Source organism: Zasmidium cellare (genome assembly GCF_010093935.1).
Source record: "Zasmidium cellare ATCC 36951 unplaced genomic scaffold M409scaffold_1, whole genome shotgun sequence".
Lineage (NCBI taxonomy): Eukaryota > Fungi > Ascomycota > Dothideomycetes > Mycosphaerellales > Mycosphaerellaceae > Zasmidium > Zasmidium cellare.
The window spans coordinates 207,348-221,410 of NW_022986945.1; the positions used below are offsets into that span (position 1 = coordinate 207,348).

At 52.9% G+C, this 14,063-nt stretch overlaps 6 protein-coding genes across 6 annotated transcripts; 4 read left to right on the forward strand and 2 right to left on the reverse strand.

The window, feature by feature from the left end:
- Positions 1-173: 173 nt before the first annotated feature.
- M409DRAFT_61844 (uncharacterized protein) lies at positions 174-1,291 on the forward strand (the record flags this gene model as incomplete). Its single annotated transcript, XM_033814906.1, has 2 exons — positions 174-1,212; positions 1,263-1,291. 2 exons carry the CDS (start codon positions 174-176, stop codon positions 1,289-1,291), a joined length of 1,068 nt encoding a protein of 355 aa, XP_033674322.1.
- Positions 1,292-2,640: 1,349 nt separating this feature from the next.
- Positions 2,641-4,064, forward strand: M409DRAFT_15720 (uncharacterized protein; the record flags this gene model as incomplete). The annotated part of the gene is made up of 3 exons (XM_033803312.1): positions 2,641-2,794; positions 2,848-2,993; positions 3,051-4,064. The coding sequence occupies 3 exons, from the start codon at positions 2,641-2,643 to the stop codon at positions 4,062-4,064; spliced, it is 1,314 nt and encodes a 437-aa protein (XP_033674323.1).
- A 172-nt stretch (positions 4,065-4,236) lies between these two features.
- M409DRAFT_15721 (uncharacterized protein) lies at positions 4,237-5,812 on the reverse strand (the record flags this gene model as incomplete). The annotated part of the gene is made up of 2 exons (XM_033803313.1): positions 4,237-4,600; positions 4,647-5,812. 2 exons carry the CDS (start codon positions 5,810-5,812, stop codon positions 4,237-4,239), a joined length of 1,530 nt encoding a protein of 509 aa, XP_033674324.1.
- Positions 5,813-7,074: 1,262 nt separating this feature from the next.
- Positions 7,075-7,967, forward strand: M409DRAFT_48415 (uncharacterized protein; the record flags this gene model as incomplete). Its single annotated transcript, XM_033810932.1, has 3 exons — positions 7,075-7,262; positions 7,310-7,458; positions 7,516-7,967. The coding sequence occupies 3 exons, from the start codon at positions 7,075-7,077 to the stop codon at positions 7,965-7,967; spliced, it is 789 nt and encodes a 262-aa protein (XP_033674325.1).
- A 428-nt stretch (positions 7,968-8,395) lies between these two features.
- M409DRAFT_61847 (uncharacterized protein) lies at positions 8,396-9,514 on the forward strand (the record flags this gene model as incomplete). The annotated part of the gene is made up of 1 exon (XM_033814907.1): positions 8,396-9,514. The coding sequence occupies one exon, from the start codon at positions 8,396-8,398 to the stop codon at positions 9,512-9,514; it is 1,119 nt and encodes a 372-aa protein (XP_033674326.1).
- Positions 9,515-12,925: 3,411 nt separating this feature from the next.
- Positions 12,926-13,756, reverse strand: M409DRAFT_48417 (uncharacterized protein; the record flags this gene model as incomplete). Its single annotated transcript, XM_033810933.1, has 2 exons — positions 12,926-13,184; positions 13,578-13,756. 2 exons carry the CDS (start codon positions 13,754-13,756, stop codon positions 12,926-12,928), a joined length of 438 nt encoding a protein of 145 aa, XP_033674327.1.
- Between the last annotated feature and the right edge of the window lie 307 nt (positions 13,757-14,063).

Genomic DNA, 14,063 nt, shown 5'->3' on the forward strand with positions numbered 1-14,063 from the left:
ACCGCTCTCTTCGCCTCGTTCGCCCATTCCGCATCGCTCTTGCCTCCCACCGCCAGACAGCGCACCTTCCTCTGCGGGTTGCCTAGCAACGACGACATCTTGACCAGCTCGACCTCTTCGACAACCTTGGAAGCTCTCGCGCTCCGCAACACCACACACACATAACCGCCACCATGTCTCGAGCGCCCGCCCAGCAGGGAAGCGGCTCCCGCAAGATCTCCTTCAACGTCTCGGAGCAATATGACATTCAAGATGTGGTCGGCGAAGGCGCATACGGTGTCGTTTGCTCCGCTCTGCACAAGCCCTCGGGCCAGAAGGTCGCCATCAAGAAGATCACACCCTTTGATCACTCCATGTTCTGCCTGCGCACGCTGCGTGAGATGAAGCTGCTGCGCTACTTCAACCACGAGAACATCATCTCCATCCTCGACATCCAAAAGCCACGCAACTACGAGAGCTTCTCCGAAGTCTACCTCATCCAGGAGCTCATGGAAACCGACATGCACCGCGTCATTCGCACTCAAGAGCTATCAGACGACCACTGCCAGTACTTCATCTACCAGACCCTCCGCGCACTCAAGGCCATGCACTCGGCCAACGTCCTGCATCGCGACCTGAAACCGTCCAACCTTCTGCTGAACGCTAACTGCGACCTGAAGGTCTGCGATTTCGGCCTTGCCCGATCAGCAGCCAGCACCGAGGACAACCAGGGTTTCATGACCGAATACGTGGCGACTCGATGGTATCGTGCACCCGAGATCATGCTCACGTTCAAGGAGTACACCAAGGCGATCGATGTCTGGTCTGTGGGATGCATTCTGGCTGAGATGCTCAGCGGCAAGCCTCTCTTCCCTGGCAAGGATTACCATCATCAGCTCACACTCATTCTTGATGTTCTTGGCACGCCGACCATGGAGGACTACTATGGCATCAAGTCGAGGCGTGCGAGAGAGTACATTCGGAGTCTACCATTCAAGAAGAAGATCCCGTGGAAGGCGATGTTCCCCAAGACGTCCGACCTCGCACTCGACCTGCTGGAGCGACTGCTTGCATTCAACCCAGTCAAGCGTATCAGCGTGGAGGATGCCCTCAAGCATCCATACCTCGAGCCATACCACGACCCTGAAGACGAGCCGACGGCAGATCCCATCCCAGAGGAGTTTTTTGATTTCGACAAGAGCAAGGACAACCTGTCCAAGGAGCAGCTGAAGCGTAAGCGGAGAATAAACGAAATACAATGCAGCGCTAACAAGCCGAACCAGGTCTGATTTACGAGGAGATTATGCGGTAACGGACACCATCTACGAATTTCCTTTTTTTCATTTCCTTTTCTACTATCAAATGTAATATGGATCATCCTCTCAAGATACCGCATGCTAATGTTTTTCACAGCAACAAATCGTTCTCGAGGTCTACGGTCAAGAAGCCTCCCCCACCACCGCCAGAGCCGGCCTGCAAGAACAGCACGCTTTCGCCAGACCGTTCGTCCAAATCGACGCCCAAGTTAAGTCCATCAAGCGGAAACACCACCCTCTCCTCGAGCAGCGGCGACATTCGCATTCAGCTGGATCCGGCGCTGCGGCCAAAGACCTGCTAGGGGTGCGCGGATGCGGCAGAGCGCGATGGAGCCAAGTCAACTCCGTGGTACATCACGTGTTGGCGCTGGCTGAATGGATGACTTCTTCTGTTCGACTGTATTGCTCTGCTGTATCCAGGGATAGGCTCTTTGCGTTCGACTTCGATTCATCATGACTCTTCAACAACATCAACGGCCACTGCTGGGACTAGATTTGTGCGACGGCTTTTGATGGGATGACAGCGGCATGGGAAGAGGTGATTGCATTTGCATTGGCGCTGAAAGTGTTTCTTGTGTGGATGGATGATGGATAGTCGTGGCACATGCGTCTGGAAAGGATACTCATCTGCTGCTGCTGCGTTTACTACCCAGGGCTAGACGAGACTTGCTGTTTTGTTTGTCCTTGATATGCAAAATGGAGAAATGGAAAGTTGACTGGTTCATGTTGGTCTGTTCTCTTATTGTTCTTCTCTCTCGGACGTCGATTCCGATCGGAAGGTGCCCTGGTCGTCATTACCCTTTTCGGGAGACCATGCAGAATGACATGGTATTGATTTTTCCCCGCACAACCTTCTTTTTGGAGGCTCAAAGCTCAAAGACGACCTCATCATTACATCCACTCTCCACTTCTCGAGCGTGTAAAGGCGACGAAGGCGCAAAGACACTCAATCTGACGCCCACAGACACATTCGCATCCGAATGTTGTCTCCCGCTCCATAGGACCGGATATGAGCCTGCAATAGAGAACCCAGATGTTGATTGACTTCGAATAATTGTCATTGCCAAGTTACGCCATTGCGCGATCGACATTCAGTCTGATCCATCTAGCCTCCCTCGATCTTGGAACAGCACTTTGATGGGGAAGACGGCCACTGGTTGTGGGCACATGTGCTGCAAGGTACCGGGTGCCTGACGTAGAGGACGCAGTGATGCAGTAGCATCGTGTCGAGGTAGGACGAGCTTCTCTTATTATTCTTCCTTCGTCGCCCGGTGACAATCCCTTTGACGTTTGGTTTCTTCAACTCGGGTTTTCTTTGCTGTTGGACGAAGAGAAGCAGTTCAAGATGCGTCAAACACAGATACTGAGCACTTTGCTCGCCTGCGTGGCAGCTCAGAGCGAGCGGAATTGGGAGAAGCAAGGCGAGATTTTTTACGATACTGTCAAGTATGGACCGGAGATTGAGCTGGTTCATTTGTACTATGATGAGTTCCCAACTGGTAAGTTGCAATACGCTGGTAGAGATGGAGAACATGCTGACGGTATGGCACAGGCATTGCCGTCTCCTGCGAGGGCAGGAAGTTCAGCAACTATCCAGCTGGCTTGGACATGAACAACACGAACAGTGGATCGAATGGGAAGTATGGCATTGCAGAGTTGATTGGGAATAAGAGTGAAAGAGCTTGGCCCAGTGCAGAGGTAGGCCCATATCATCAGGAAGTAGAACAGAACAGACCTGACATTGACATATGGTAGATGAATAATCCTCCAGGCGGATCGATCAACTACACCACATATCCCCCATCTGGTGCCAACTACCAGCAATACATCATCGCACCACAATCCATCGTCGTCGACGTCCTTAATCGCGCCTGGATCCTTGACACCGGCCGCTCCCAAACCCCCAACGGTACTCTCGTTCCAGCCTCTTACGGCGGGCCCAAACTCATCGGCGTCGACCTCAACAAAAACGACACCATCATCCAGACCATCGTCTTCCCCACCACCGTCGCCTACGCCGACAGCTACCTCAACGACGTCCGCTTCGACCTGCGCCCCAACATCACAGCATCAGGAAAAGGCGTCGCCTACATCACCGACTCCTCCGTCGAAGGCCGCAACGGCATCATCATCGCCGACCTAGGCACCGGTCAATCCTGGCGCCACCTCGACGGCTCCCCAACCGTGCACCCCCAACAGCAAAACCTCCCCTACCTCTGGGGCATCCCTCTCTACGGCTTCCAGCCGGGAGCGCCATACACGCACATCCCCTTCGGCAGCGACGGCATCGCCCTCTCCGCCGACAGCGACACGTTATTCTGGAAATCCGTCGGCGGCCGCTACATGTACAGCATCCCGACCACGTACCTCCGCTCCACGGCCCCCAACTCGGACCTCCTCGCGCAGCAAAACGTCCACAACCTGGGCCAGAGCGGCATCTCCGACGGGATGGAGACGGACTCCAACGGCCTCGTGTACTACGGCAATATGGAGCAGAATAGCATTGGAGTGTACAATCCCAAGAACGGCACGCATGGGATTTTCGTGCGGGATCGCAGGTTGAACTGGTTGGACACGTTTAGTGTGGGCTGGGATGGGTATTTGTATTTCACGAACAATCAGTTGGTGTTTGGGGCTGCGACGGTGCCGGGGACGGATCGCAGGCAGAGGCCGTTTTCGCTGTGGAGGGTGAAGTTGCCGGAGGGTGGGAGGAAGACTGGGTTGGGAGCTGCTGGGAATTCGACTGGGAGGGGGTATCAGTTGAGATGAGTGATGATAGGAATGATAGGATGAATAGACAGACAGGTCTGTCTCTTAAGAATGATCTGATGCGGCCAAGAAAGACACGCAGACATCGCTGAAGACATTATGCATTTTCCTCACTGTTGGAGTCTGTACACTTCAATTACATCTCATCACTCATAGAAAGATCCAAATCTCATCAGAGCAGCTGCCAGAACAGCATGCTCACAAACGCGAAGAACGTCAAGCCAGTATTGACGCCCAATGCAGCAGCCGCGCCAGTATCGTTGTTTGCACTTCCATTCACCGCCGGCTGATCTCCAATGCCAAACGGCAGACCTTGATATCCAAAAGTCAAGTTCTGGGGGATGGAGGTGTTGTAGCAGGTGTTGCCCGCAATGTTGATGTTTGTAAGATCGTCGGCGTTGACGAAGAACATGTACTTTTCTTGAGGAATGTCCTTGAAACTGTCGGTGTTGTACGGAAAGCGATCGCTGCTGTCGGTCGCGGTGGTGTTTCGGAGGAAGATGCATTGGACCTGGTCGGGGTTGGAGTGGTAGAGGCTGGATCGAGGTTAGCACAGTAAAAGACATGAAAAAGGGTACTCACCCAGGGTAGTCTCGCATCACATCGCTGTTGGACGTATCCGCTACAAGGATGAATTTTCTTTGCGGGAAGGTCTCGAACAGCTTCGTGAGGAGGAACTGTCGAATGCTAAGCGTAGCACTGACATCGCTGAAGTTGAGTGGACGGGTATCGAAAGAGCCAGCTGGGTAAGTGTCGTAAATGAACTCTTCGTAATTTCGTGTCACCTGTTCAGGAAGCGTCGTCAAATAGTGGAAATGCGTATTCGGCAAGCTCTGCGACCAGTTTGCATAGATGTCCGGCATGTTCTCCCAGGCCACATATGGACGAGCGAAGGAGTTGAGCAGGCCTTCTTTGGGGTCGTAAATTTTGGTGATACGCAGGATATCGTCGATATCTGACACAACAGTCAGACCCTCGTTCGGGACTAGATACGCGGTTGCGTTTCCCTCGGTTGTGTTGGTGACCCATGTTGCAAGCTTTTGGATCTCCTGTGTCTCGTTGCCGTTCCTGAGACCATTGCTGTTGATAGGCAAAAAGGCGTCGAAGTCGCCTTCTGGTGTAGTCTCGTATGGGAGGGTGATGTTCTGCCCCTCACCGGGTCCATTCTCGAAGGGCTCAACACGAATGGCGGAAACATTGACATCCCCTTGCTGAACCACAAAGATGGAAGCTGTCACATTCCTGGCCTCGTCCGCCTGATCTGCTGGCAACTCTTCAACGCTCGTATCGATCAAGAAGACGTTTGCCAGGTCATTGAGCTTGCTCTGGTTGATGGTCGGCTGTTTGTAGATGTTTCCGTGAAATCGTACGTTCCAGCCTTGATCGGTGAAGTTTGCATATGGGGGGATGTTCAGTGCTTGTGTCGGTACTGCTGCCAGCTGCTCATCGCTCAGACCAAGTGAGCTCACAACTGAGTCTCCCGTAGGCAGGTTCTGAAAGTAGTCCGGTACACCACTGGCAACGTATGAGGGCACATTCCCGAGGGAGCTCAAAATGCCATCGACATCCGACTGTATGCCATCGAGCAGGTCTCGCCTGTTCTTATATGTCTTGGTCGCGTCTCTTCTCGCCGGTGAGGGTGTTATCAATGGGTCACGAGCTTCGAGGACTGGATTCGGGGCCGCAGTAACGAGAGCTGCTAGGAGGGAGGCTGGCAGTAGGAGACTTCGAGTAGTTAGGCGTGCCATGGTCGGCGTAGTGGGTGGATGATGGTAGGTCTGCTGGCTTGAGTTCTGTCCTAAGGCTGGTCGAAGGTAAAGAAGAGGAGAAGCTGTGAGGAACAGTGTACCTACCAGGTCGCGTGAGGCGGTTGCTCGTGAAGAACTTGGCCAGGTTGGATAGAGTTCAGCTGTGCCTGTTTACCGAGTGACGTCAAGTCCGTATTGGAGAGCGCGATGCCTGGATCGGGCAAGCGTCCGTCTTCACGGCAACAGGCAGGCTGTCCTTGTTTTCGTGCAGCTCATCCTCAACAACGAGGGCCACATACATGCATCTCAGAGATGACTTGGAGGGAGACGGAAGGATGAGGGAGTTTGGCAGCACAAAGTCTGACCACCCCCCGTGCCAACCGTGCCAATGGCCGCCAAGCTCTCCGCCGACCACAGCGGCCCGACGGCACGTGCGAGCTTGATGCTACTTCACCTCAACTCCATCAACCGCCCCTTTCACTGGTGACGCGGTCTTCCCATGTGGCGATATACTGGCAGCGACGATATGTGCATCTCCTTCCTGGAAAGCTCTCGATTCCGATGTGCTGTGCTACAGTCCAGTCGACATCCTGTCTCCTCGAACATTCCTGTGGCCTTCAGTCCTTCGGTTCTCTAGACCGGCAAACGGCATTATCGTTCAGCCAGGTACATGTTTGTTCGACGCGGCGTTCGGAAGTGTGATCATCTAGCGATACTCCACGTGTAGAGTACTCCAGGCCAGACCGCGGGAGGAGAAGCTGGTAAGCAAACTCTGGAGCTTCTATCCTACACGAGCCTGAAATGGAGACCAGCGATGTCTGCGCCGGTGCAAAATGCCCCGTCGATCCTATGTTTGTGGGCTATTGCAGATGGATCCGCATATCACATCCTGGTTGTACTGCAGGACGGGCGTATCAAAACTGACGGTCCATCCACTCACCAGCAGTGTAATGGGCGCCAGCGTAACCACTGCTTCTCCGCACCGGTCATCCTGGAACGCAGCTCATGCTCTGACCAAGCATTGCGGTTAACATGCGGGACATATATGTACCATAGCAGGACTTCGATGCAATCACAAATAACGCACCCATCACATCCTTATCGACCCATCCACGAGAGATTGGAGACTGCACCATGCATTTCATACTATACATTGCTCTCTTAACAACAGCCATTGAGGCAACATACATTAAGAAATAGAGTCTTGGAGGTGAACACATGTACCCTCACGTCAGATCAAGAGCAGCGCTAACCTTGTGGCAATGCAGGATGTGGTAATTCCATCTATACTCGCTGCAATAGACTTCCTGCTGGACGTTGCTGCACTGCGAACAACCCGCCATACAATAGAGGCAGTTTGGCAATTGGGAATCTTCCGCACGATTACGACATTGCTGTGCCATACAATTCTGCCCTTCCCCCTCCATGCGAGAGAAGATATTGCGGCCGTGTCCGCCTTCAAAACGTGCAATTTGGGGACTTGACCTGTCTCTCTAGCAATTTCCTAGGCACAGGACTGTGGTTCCCATGCGGTAGCAGATTTTCCGCACAGAGATGCTTGAACATTCACAGCCACCCAGGAAAGAGAGGCGGGGACGAAGACTTCTGGAACTCTAATCTGACAGCGCTTGGCGAGGATCATCCAGGTACGTGGTTCTGTGATATGTCCAGCTCCCGACTGTTCTACTAACCTGGATCTGCAGGCTACATCGACGAAGAAGAGGCCGCTCTACCCGAGATCTCTTACCACGATGCTTACGACAACCTCATCACTGAAGAGGAATGGCACTGCCTAGCCAAGCAGGAAGTCGAACATGAAGCCAATGGAACGTTGCACATCATGTACCCAGACTTATACCCGGCACCCGTTGGCGAACGATCGGAACAGAACGCGAAAAAGAAGAAGATCGACCTCAAGGTCTACATCAACCAAGGTTGCCATGGCGAGATTCTAGCCAAGGTCACAAAGAAGCACCACTGCTGCAACACCGTCAATGGAGCGGTTCTGGAGCTGAACAGCCTTCCGGAGAAGTGTGCTGCCGCGGTATATCGAGACCTGAATTGTCAAGGCTCACCTCAGCTTGACATTGACAACGGTGCAAAGCCGGGTTGCTTTGATTCTATCAACTTCAGCAGCGTGCTGGTGAGCTGTTGAAAGAAGGTTGTAATCTCCATGACAGTGCACCAAGTCAAAATGGATAAGAAATACTACTACATACTCGCCAAGCAGCTAGAGCTGACGTTTTGTCTGCAATTTAAATACTTACATGCAAAATATGCGTTGGCCTTTACTGGTCGCAGAACTTTCGTAGCGAAAGGCTGAGTTGCGTTCCTGAACACGACATATCTTCATTCCGACTTTCAGCTTGGACACACCGGTTGTCGGCTCGCAAATTAGAAATTGATGATTCGATCGCTTGGCTTTAGATGCCGCCAAGTCCTGCACTTGCACAAGATCAGCTGAGGCTGCAGGTTTGGTGCAGTAACACCTTCAGCCGCTTCACTTCGTCACTTCTCGACATTGAGTACATGTACAACGCCCAAGCATCATAACCGCTCGATGGCCAAGGACCTCCAGCCTGAATGGATGGCGCGGCTAACGGAAAGGACGACGCGAGAGATGGCCTCAAAAGGCGCGCAGACTCCACTGAGGCGCCCAGCCGAAGAAAGCGCCGATTGCCTGCCAGGTCTCTACCGTTGGAGTCCTACTTGGTCGGATGGATAGTGGCTCTCGACGATGAGCTCACCGCTGCATTAGCCATGCTCGATGAGCAGCACGCTGAGCCAGAGGACTTCGAGCAACCGCAGAATGACACGAATACGTATCGTTGGGGGCACATTGGAGCTGGGTTGAACTACCACAACATTGTGATTGCATCTTTGCCGGGGGTCTACGGCATTGCGAGCGCAGCGACGACCGCCAAGGAAATGAGCATATCTCATCCTCACATCCGCTTTGGTCTTTTGGTGGGCATTGGTGCCGGCGTTCCACGACCAGATCACGATGTTCGACTTGGTGACATTGTGGTCAGCCGTCCATTGGGTACTAGCGGTGGAGTGATTCAATACGACTTGGTAAAAGCCAAGACGACAGGTTCAGAACTCACCGGACACCTTGCTGCCCCGCCAGCTGCTCTTCAGAAGGCGGCCATGAGTCTTGCTTCCCATCACGCCCTTGAAGACTCGGAAATACCTGAAATCATCGAGGAAGTCTTCGAAAAGCGTCCGAAGCTTGCCAAGTCTGGCCAGTGGGCGTATCCAAAGAGTGAGCGAGACAGGCTGTCCGCAGAGACTTACCTGCGAAGTGGGTCGGAGATATCACTGGCAGAGGATCGCACAGACGCTGAAGGTGATGTTGTTCGGGAAGGGCGAAAAACATTGTGCCCTGAGATCCACCTTGGCATCATTGGCTCAGGGGACACGCTGGTGAAGGACATTGCACAGCGAGAATCCATCCTCCAAAGACTCCCAGCGGAATGCTTGTGCCTGGAGATGGAGGCTGCTGGCTTAATGAATGCTTTTCCATGCCTGGTGATCCGTGGCATATGCGACTATGGCGACTCAAGAAAAAACGACAAATGGCAAAAGTATGCTGCACTTGCCGCCGCTGCATATGCGAAAGACCTGCTCGACAGCATGAAGGTGCGAGAAGTGTCGAGAACTCCCAAGGCCGTGGCAGCTTTGAAAGCCCAAAGTCAGTAGATTTTTTTCCGGATTCAGGACGACGTAGTTGACAAAGCCAAGTTGAGCAGATACATGAGAAGACTTCAGTCCTCACGGAATTGGCCAGCGAGCAGCATCATGACATCGTCTTGGACTGGTTGTGTGGTGTTGATTACTCCGTCCAGTTGAATCAGCATCTGGCCAGCCGTAAGGATGGCACTGGACAATGGCTATTGCAACATACGACTTTTGTGAACTGGGTATACACTGACGGGAGCGCCAGCCTGCTCTGCCAAGGAAGTCCTGGCGTTGGAAAGACAACCCTGATGTCTTTGGTGATCGATCATCTCACCAGTACCAAACACACCTCCGACGTACCTGTGTTGTACCTATACTGCGATTATCGGCTTGAAGATGAGCAGAGTCTTTCATACTTTCTGGCAGTACTCCTCAAACAACTGGGTTCGTCCGATGGTGCAACGCTTGACCGCATCAGCAAACTCTACATTGAACATCACGCCAAAAACAAAAGACCGTTCGAAGCACAGTTGAAGGAAGAGCTATGTGAAGTTGTCGAGTCTTTGAAGGGTGCTTATATTGTACTCGATGCTCTCGACGAGTGCAAGCGACATGTGCGGACGGAACTCATAGCCTTTATACGCCAATTGCAAGCCCAGGGCCGACTCAAGCTGATAGTATCTTCCCGATCTATACCAGAAATCTCGAGATTGTTTCAAGCAGACCCTTGCCTGCCAATACGAGGTAAAGATGCTGACGTACAGACTTACGTGTTTTCGCGGGCGGCTGAGCTATCCCCGGCAGTTCATGACACTGTAGGTTTGGCGCAACGAGTGGTGGAAAGGATCATTGACGCTGTGGATGGCGTGTAAGTGCGAAAGGCGGTCGCTCACCAATGGACGGCCAACGAGCTAACGTTGGAGTAGCTTTCTTCTAGCAAGACTGTATGTCGATTTGCTTCTAGACGCTGTCACGGCGCAGGACGTGGAATCCACCCTTATCAACTTTGCAACGAAGGCAGATGTTGAATCTGGGATGGCGTACGACATAGCGTATCGAGCAGCTTTAGCCCGAGTGTTCAGGAACAAAGGAAGGAGATTGCAGCTTGCGAAGGCTGCTTTTGCTTGGGTCACCTTTGCCAAACGGCCCTTGGACAGGACAGAGCTACAACACGCGCTGGCTGTCGATAGCACCAGCACCACGCTTAACCTGCCAGACATCGACTATGTTCTTGGCTTTTGTGCGGGCTTACTGGTCTCTCCTGGCCTCAGCCGTCGAAATGAGGGATTCTACCATGTGACCTTGGTCCATGAGACTCTCAAAGAGTATTTGGTGCGGAAACAAGACTGGTTCCCTAGGGTCCTCTACAATCTTGCGTTCACAAGCATGAAGTATCTGTCTCTTGACTTTGAGAGTCCAAAGAGTGCCAATGAGAAGCTATTCAGCCCACGACAACTCACATTCGTGGACCATGTGGGTCCACCGGAGACGTACACAGGCTGTGAGGCCAGACAGTGGCAACTCATGGGCGCTGGTCTTGGCGAGTACGCCCTCAAGTGGTGGCTGCTTCATGTTCAAGACGCAGTACGAGCTCAGCTCGCTGATGCTGAAACACAATGCTTGCAGCAAGTCGCAAAAGCACTTTTTATGACCGGCGGTCCATTCAGCTTACGCAGAGGCTGGTATCTCTTTTGGGAGACACCTTACCATGTCGTTGCAAGGGGAGGTTTGTCGTTGTTCTGGGACGCTGCGGTCGCATCTGGAACCGACCCTGGCGAGATCGATTCTGGTGGCAGGACGCCTCTTTCACATGCTGCTGAGTATGGCCGAGCGGCCTTGGTTGAACGACTGTTACAACTACCATCAGTGGAGCCGAATCATCAAGATGAGGAGACTTTGTACACGGCTCTACACCATGCGGTATTCCAGAGGCACGCAGCCGTCGTGAAGACTCTTGCCCCTTGGGTGGATGTAGAAGCCATCGATATGCATGGCAAGACGGTATTGGCTCACATCTTCGAGGCGCGTTCATGGAAAACTGGGAAAGAGCTCTTCCCCTACGTCGACTCGAGTCAAGTCTTGAAATTGGCCGTGTGTGGAGGTCACGACTCGATTGTGGGCTTTCTGGACCAAGAGTACTACCGCCTAAGACTCGTGAGAGCAAAGGGGTGGACTGGAAATTACTTCTCCAGTCAGCTCTACAGTCCGGGTCAAAACGAATAACCTCACACCTTTTGAATATTCTCCAGAGCGCCCCAGACTTGGGCAACGAGTCAGTCAAGGGACTCTATGCGGAGTTTCGGGCCCAGTTGGCGTATGATACAGCAATCAAAGTGCAGCCTGGGTCCCAACGCCTACTCCCTGGACCAAGTGCTGGAAGCAAGCGTCTGGAATGGACTCCTGACACTGCGCCCAAGCTGGAACTTCTGAGTGTTTCTCATCCGAACTTGGCGCGAGACCTCCAGGAGGAACCTAGTCACTATCGACTTCTTCTTCAAATGAAGTACTCGGGTCTCAAACGCAGCCTAAGAAACAATCTCTTGCCAGCGGACATTAAGGACTTGAAATGTGCCGCGCTGAGGTCCCTTGAAGAGGATGAGCCCTGGCTTTGCACTTCAACGACTGCTGGTGTGGACAATGGACTGTGGCCGCGTGATTGCGGGATGTGATTTGTTTTGATTTTCTTTCATGCCCCCGCCAGATTGGCCGCACAGGCAACGAGTGCGACTGAAATCTCGGGCTACTTGTCGAAAGCGAGAATGGGGCAGTCGTGGCCAAACGATCCAAAAGATGCTCCGAGATGACGACAGGAGGCAGGAATAATTTGAATCTTGAGGACCCAAGGGAGCGATTGACTGTCTCTGGCAAGCATGAAGCGGTATGACCGAACTCGAAGCACAGTGAAAGTCCAGCTCCCGGAACCGAGAGCCCAGAAGTCGAAAATGGCGCGGTCATGGTGGAATCTCAGAGAGACCAGCAGATTTTCTTCCTTGCACTGATCTCGGTGTCATCGACGATATTCGATCGATCTAGGGTAAAAGACCACTTCTGTCGATATGCAAGCGCCGGTTTCTCGGAGTTCGGGCCAAGGGTCAAGATATGTCTGCATACAGCCTGGCAATCGTCGCCTTGCCTGAACCAGTGCCGGCGCTTCGAAGCAGACCAACGATGACGGAGCAGAATATCCAGAGAGGGAAACACCACAGGTGCTTGATTGAGAGTTTGGCCTCGACATGACTAACTAGCAGCAAGGGACCTTAGTCACACCCATCTCAAGATCCACCTGCCACGACAGGAGCAGCCCTGAGCCCTTAGGACCTAATCCTCCTCTGTTCACCACCTATCATCAAGGGCTCCAGCGTCTCCACCAAGGCATGTGTAGTTGAAGGAGTCGTTGGCATCGTGCAGAAGCTCGACTGCGCGAGGCGAGGGCTAGCCTGTGGGGCGCATACCAGGCGTTGAAGGAGTCGAGGGAGTTACGTCCCCCGATACGCCACTGTGGTCCTTGATCTGCAGGATCGAGGCAACCTTTTGGCCCCTATCACGTTGTCGCTGATCGAGCCATTGGCCCGCAGCCGGCAGGTTATGTAGATATGGTGGTGGTGGTGGTGGTGGTGGTGGTGGTGGTGGTGGCACGAGGGTCGGCAGCGAGGAGATTGATCCAAGAAACTTTATCCTCGTGGCTCGGTATCTACGGACAAGGTAAGAGCGAGTCCTTCATGTGGCACGTACTGTGAAGGTTAGTGAACGTCCTCGGGCCCAAGTGGAGGAGCGAAGAGTGTACGCTACAGTAGACGCTTCGACGATTGACACAAGTCACTCAACATCAAGCATCTGGAGATGACGGACGAAGGATGGAGAAGGGGCTATTCAGTCAACAGGGCTTGCTGACCAAGGCTTCGTATGGATATGGGCAATGCAGCAATGTCCCAGTGTTATCGCAACCGAGCTTGTCTGGTCCCCAAACCGATCCCTGCCTTGATGAATGCAAACCACTATGCTCCTGCAAAGGCTGGAGAAGTCGACAATGCTGGGCTCAGCATCGACTTGTAGCAACATCGAGGGCACCGGCTTGGTTTCTGACCTAGGCTGTTTGCCAGTGCTGGCAACTGTGTTAAAGGTCTGCACTACCAAGCGTTCACGAGATCGGTTCCAACAAGCTTGAGTAGACGACTCAGCGATAGAACGATTCTGTGTGCCTTTTTCCCATGCTGGCGTATCTCTGACAGCATGGCGACCGTATGGTGGAACGGTCTCGAACATTTCAACAGAGAATGCCCGAAAGTCCTAGAATATTGCCTTGGGCACGTTTGGAAGCTATGCTGAGTCCTACACTCGAATGCAGGCAACGTGCTGAGGTTCATCCATTTTATTTCCGACAGTGTCTGAACGAACTCATTGCTGGAGCACTCGAGATCTATCATCATCCGTCGAATTGACAAGGATTGTGTACAAGCTCGGAGAGATGAATTCTGTCAAGCCATCGATGACTGCGCCTTTTCTCGAAAGTGTCACCTCATCCAACACTACTCTCGCCCTCAACAATTCGAACTCTGGCAAACGTTGTCCT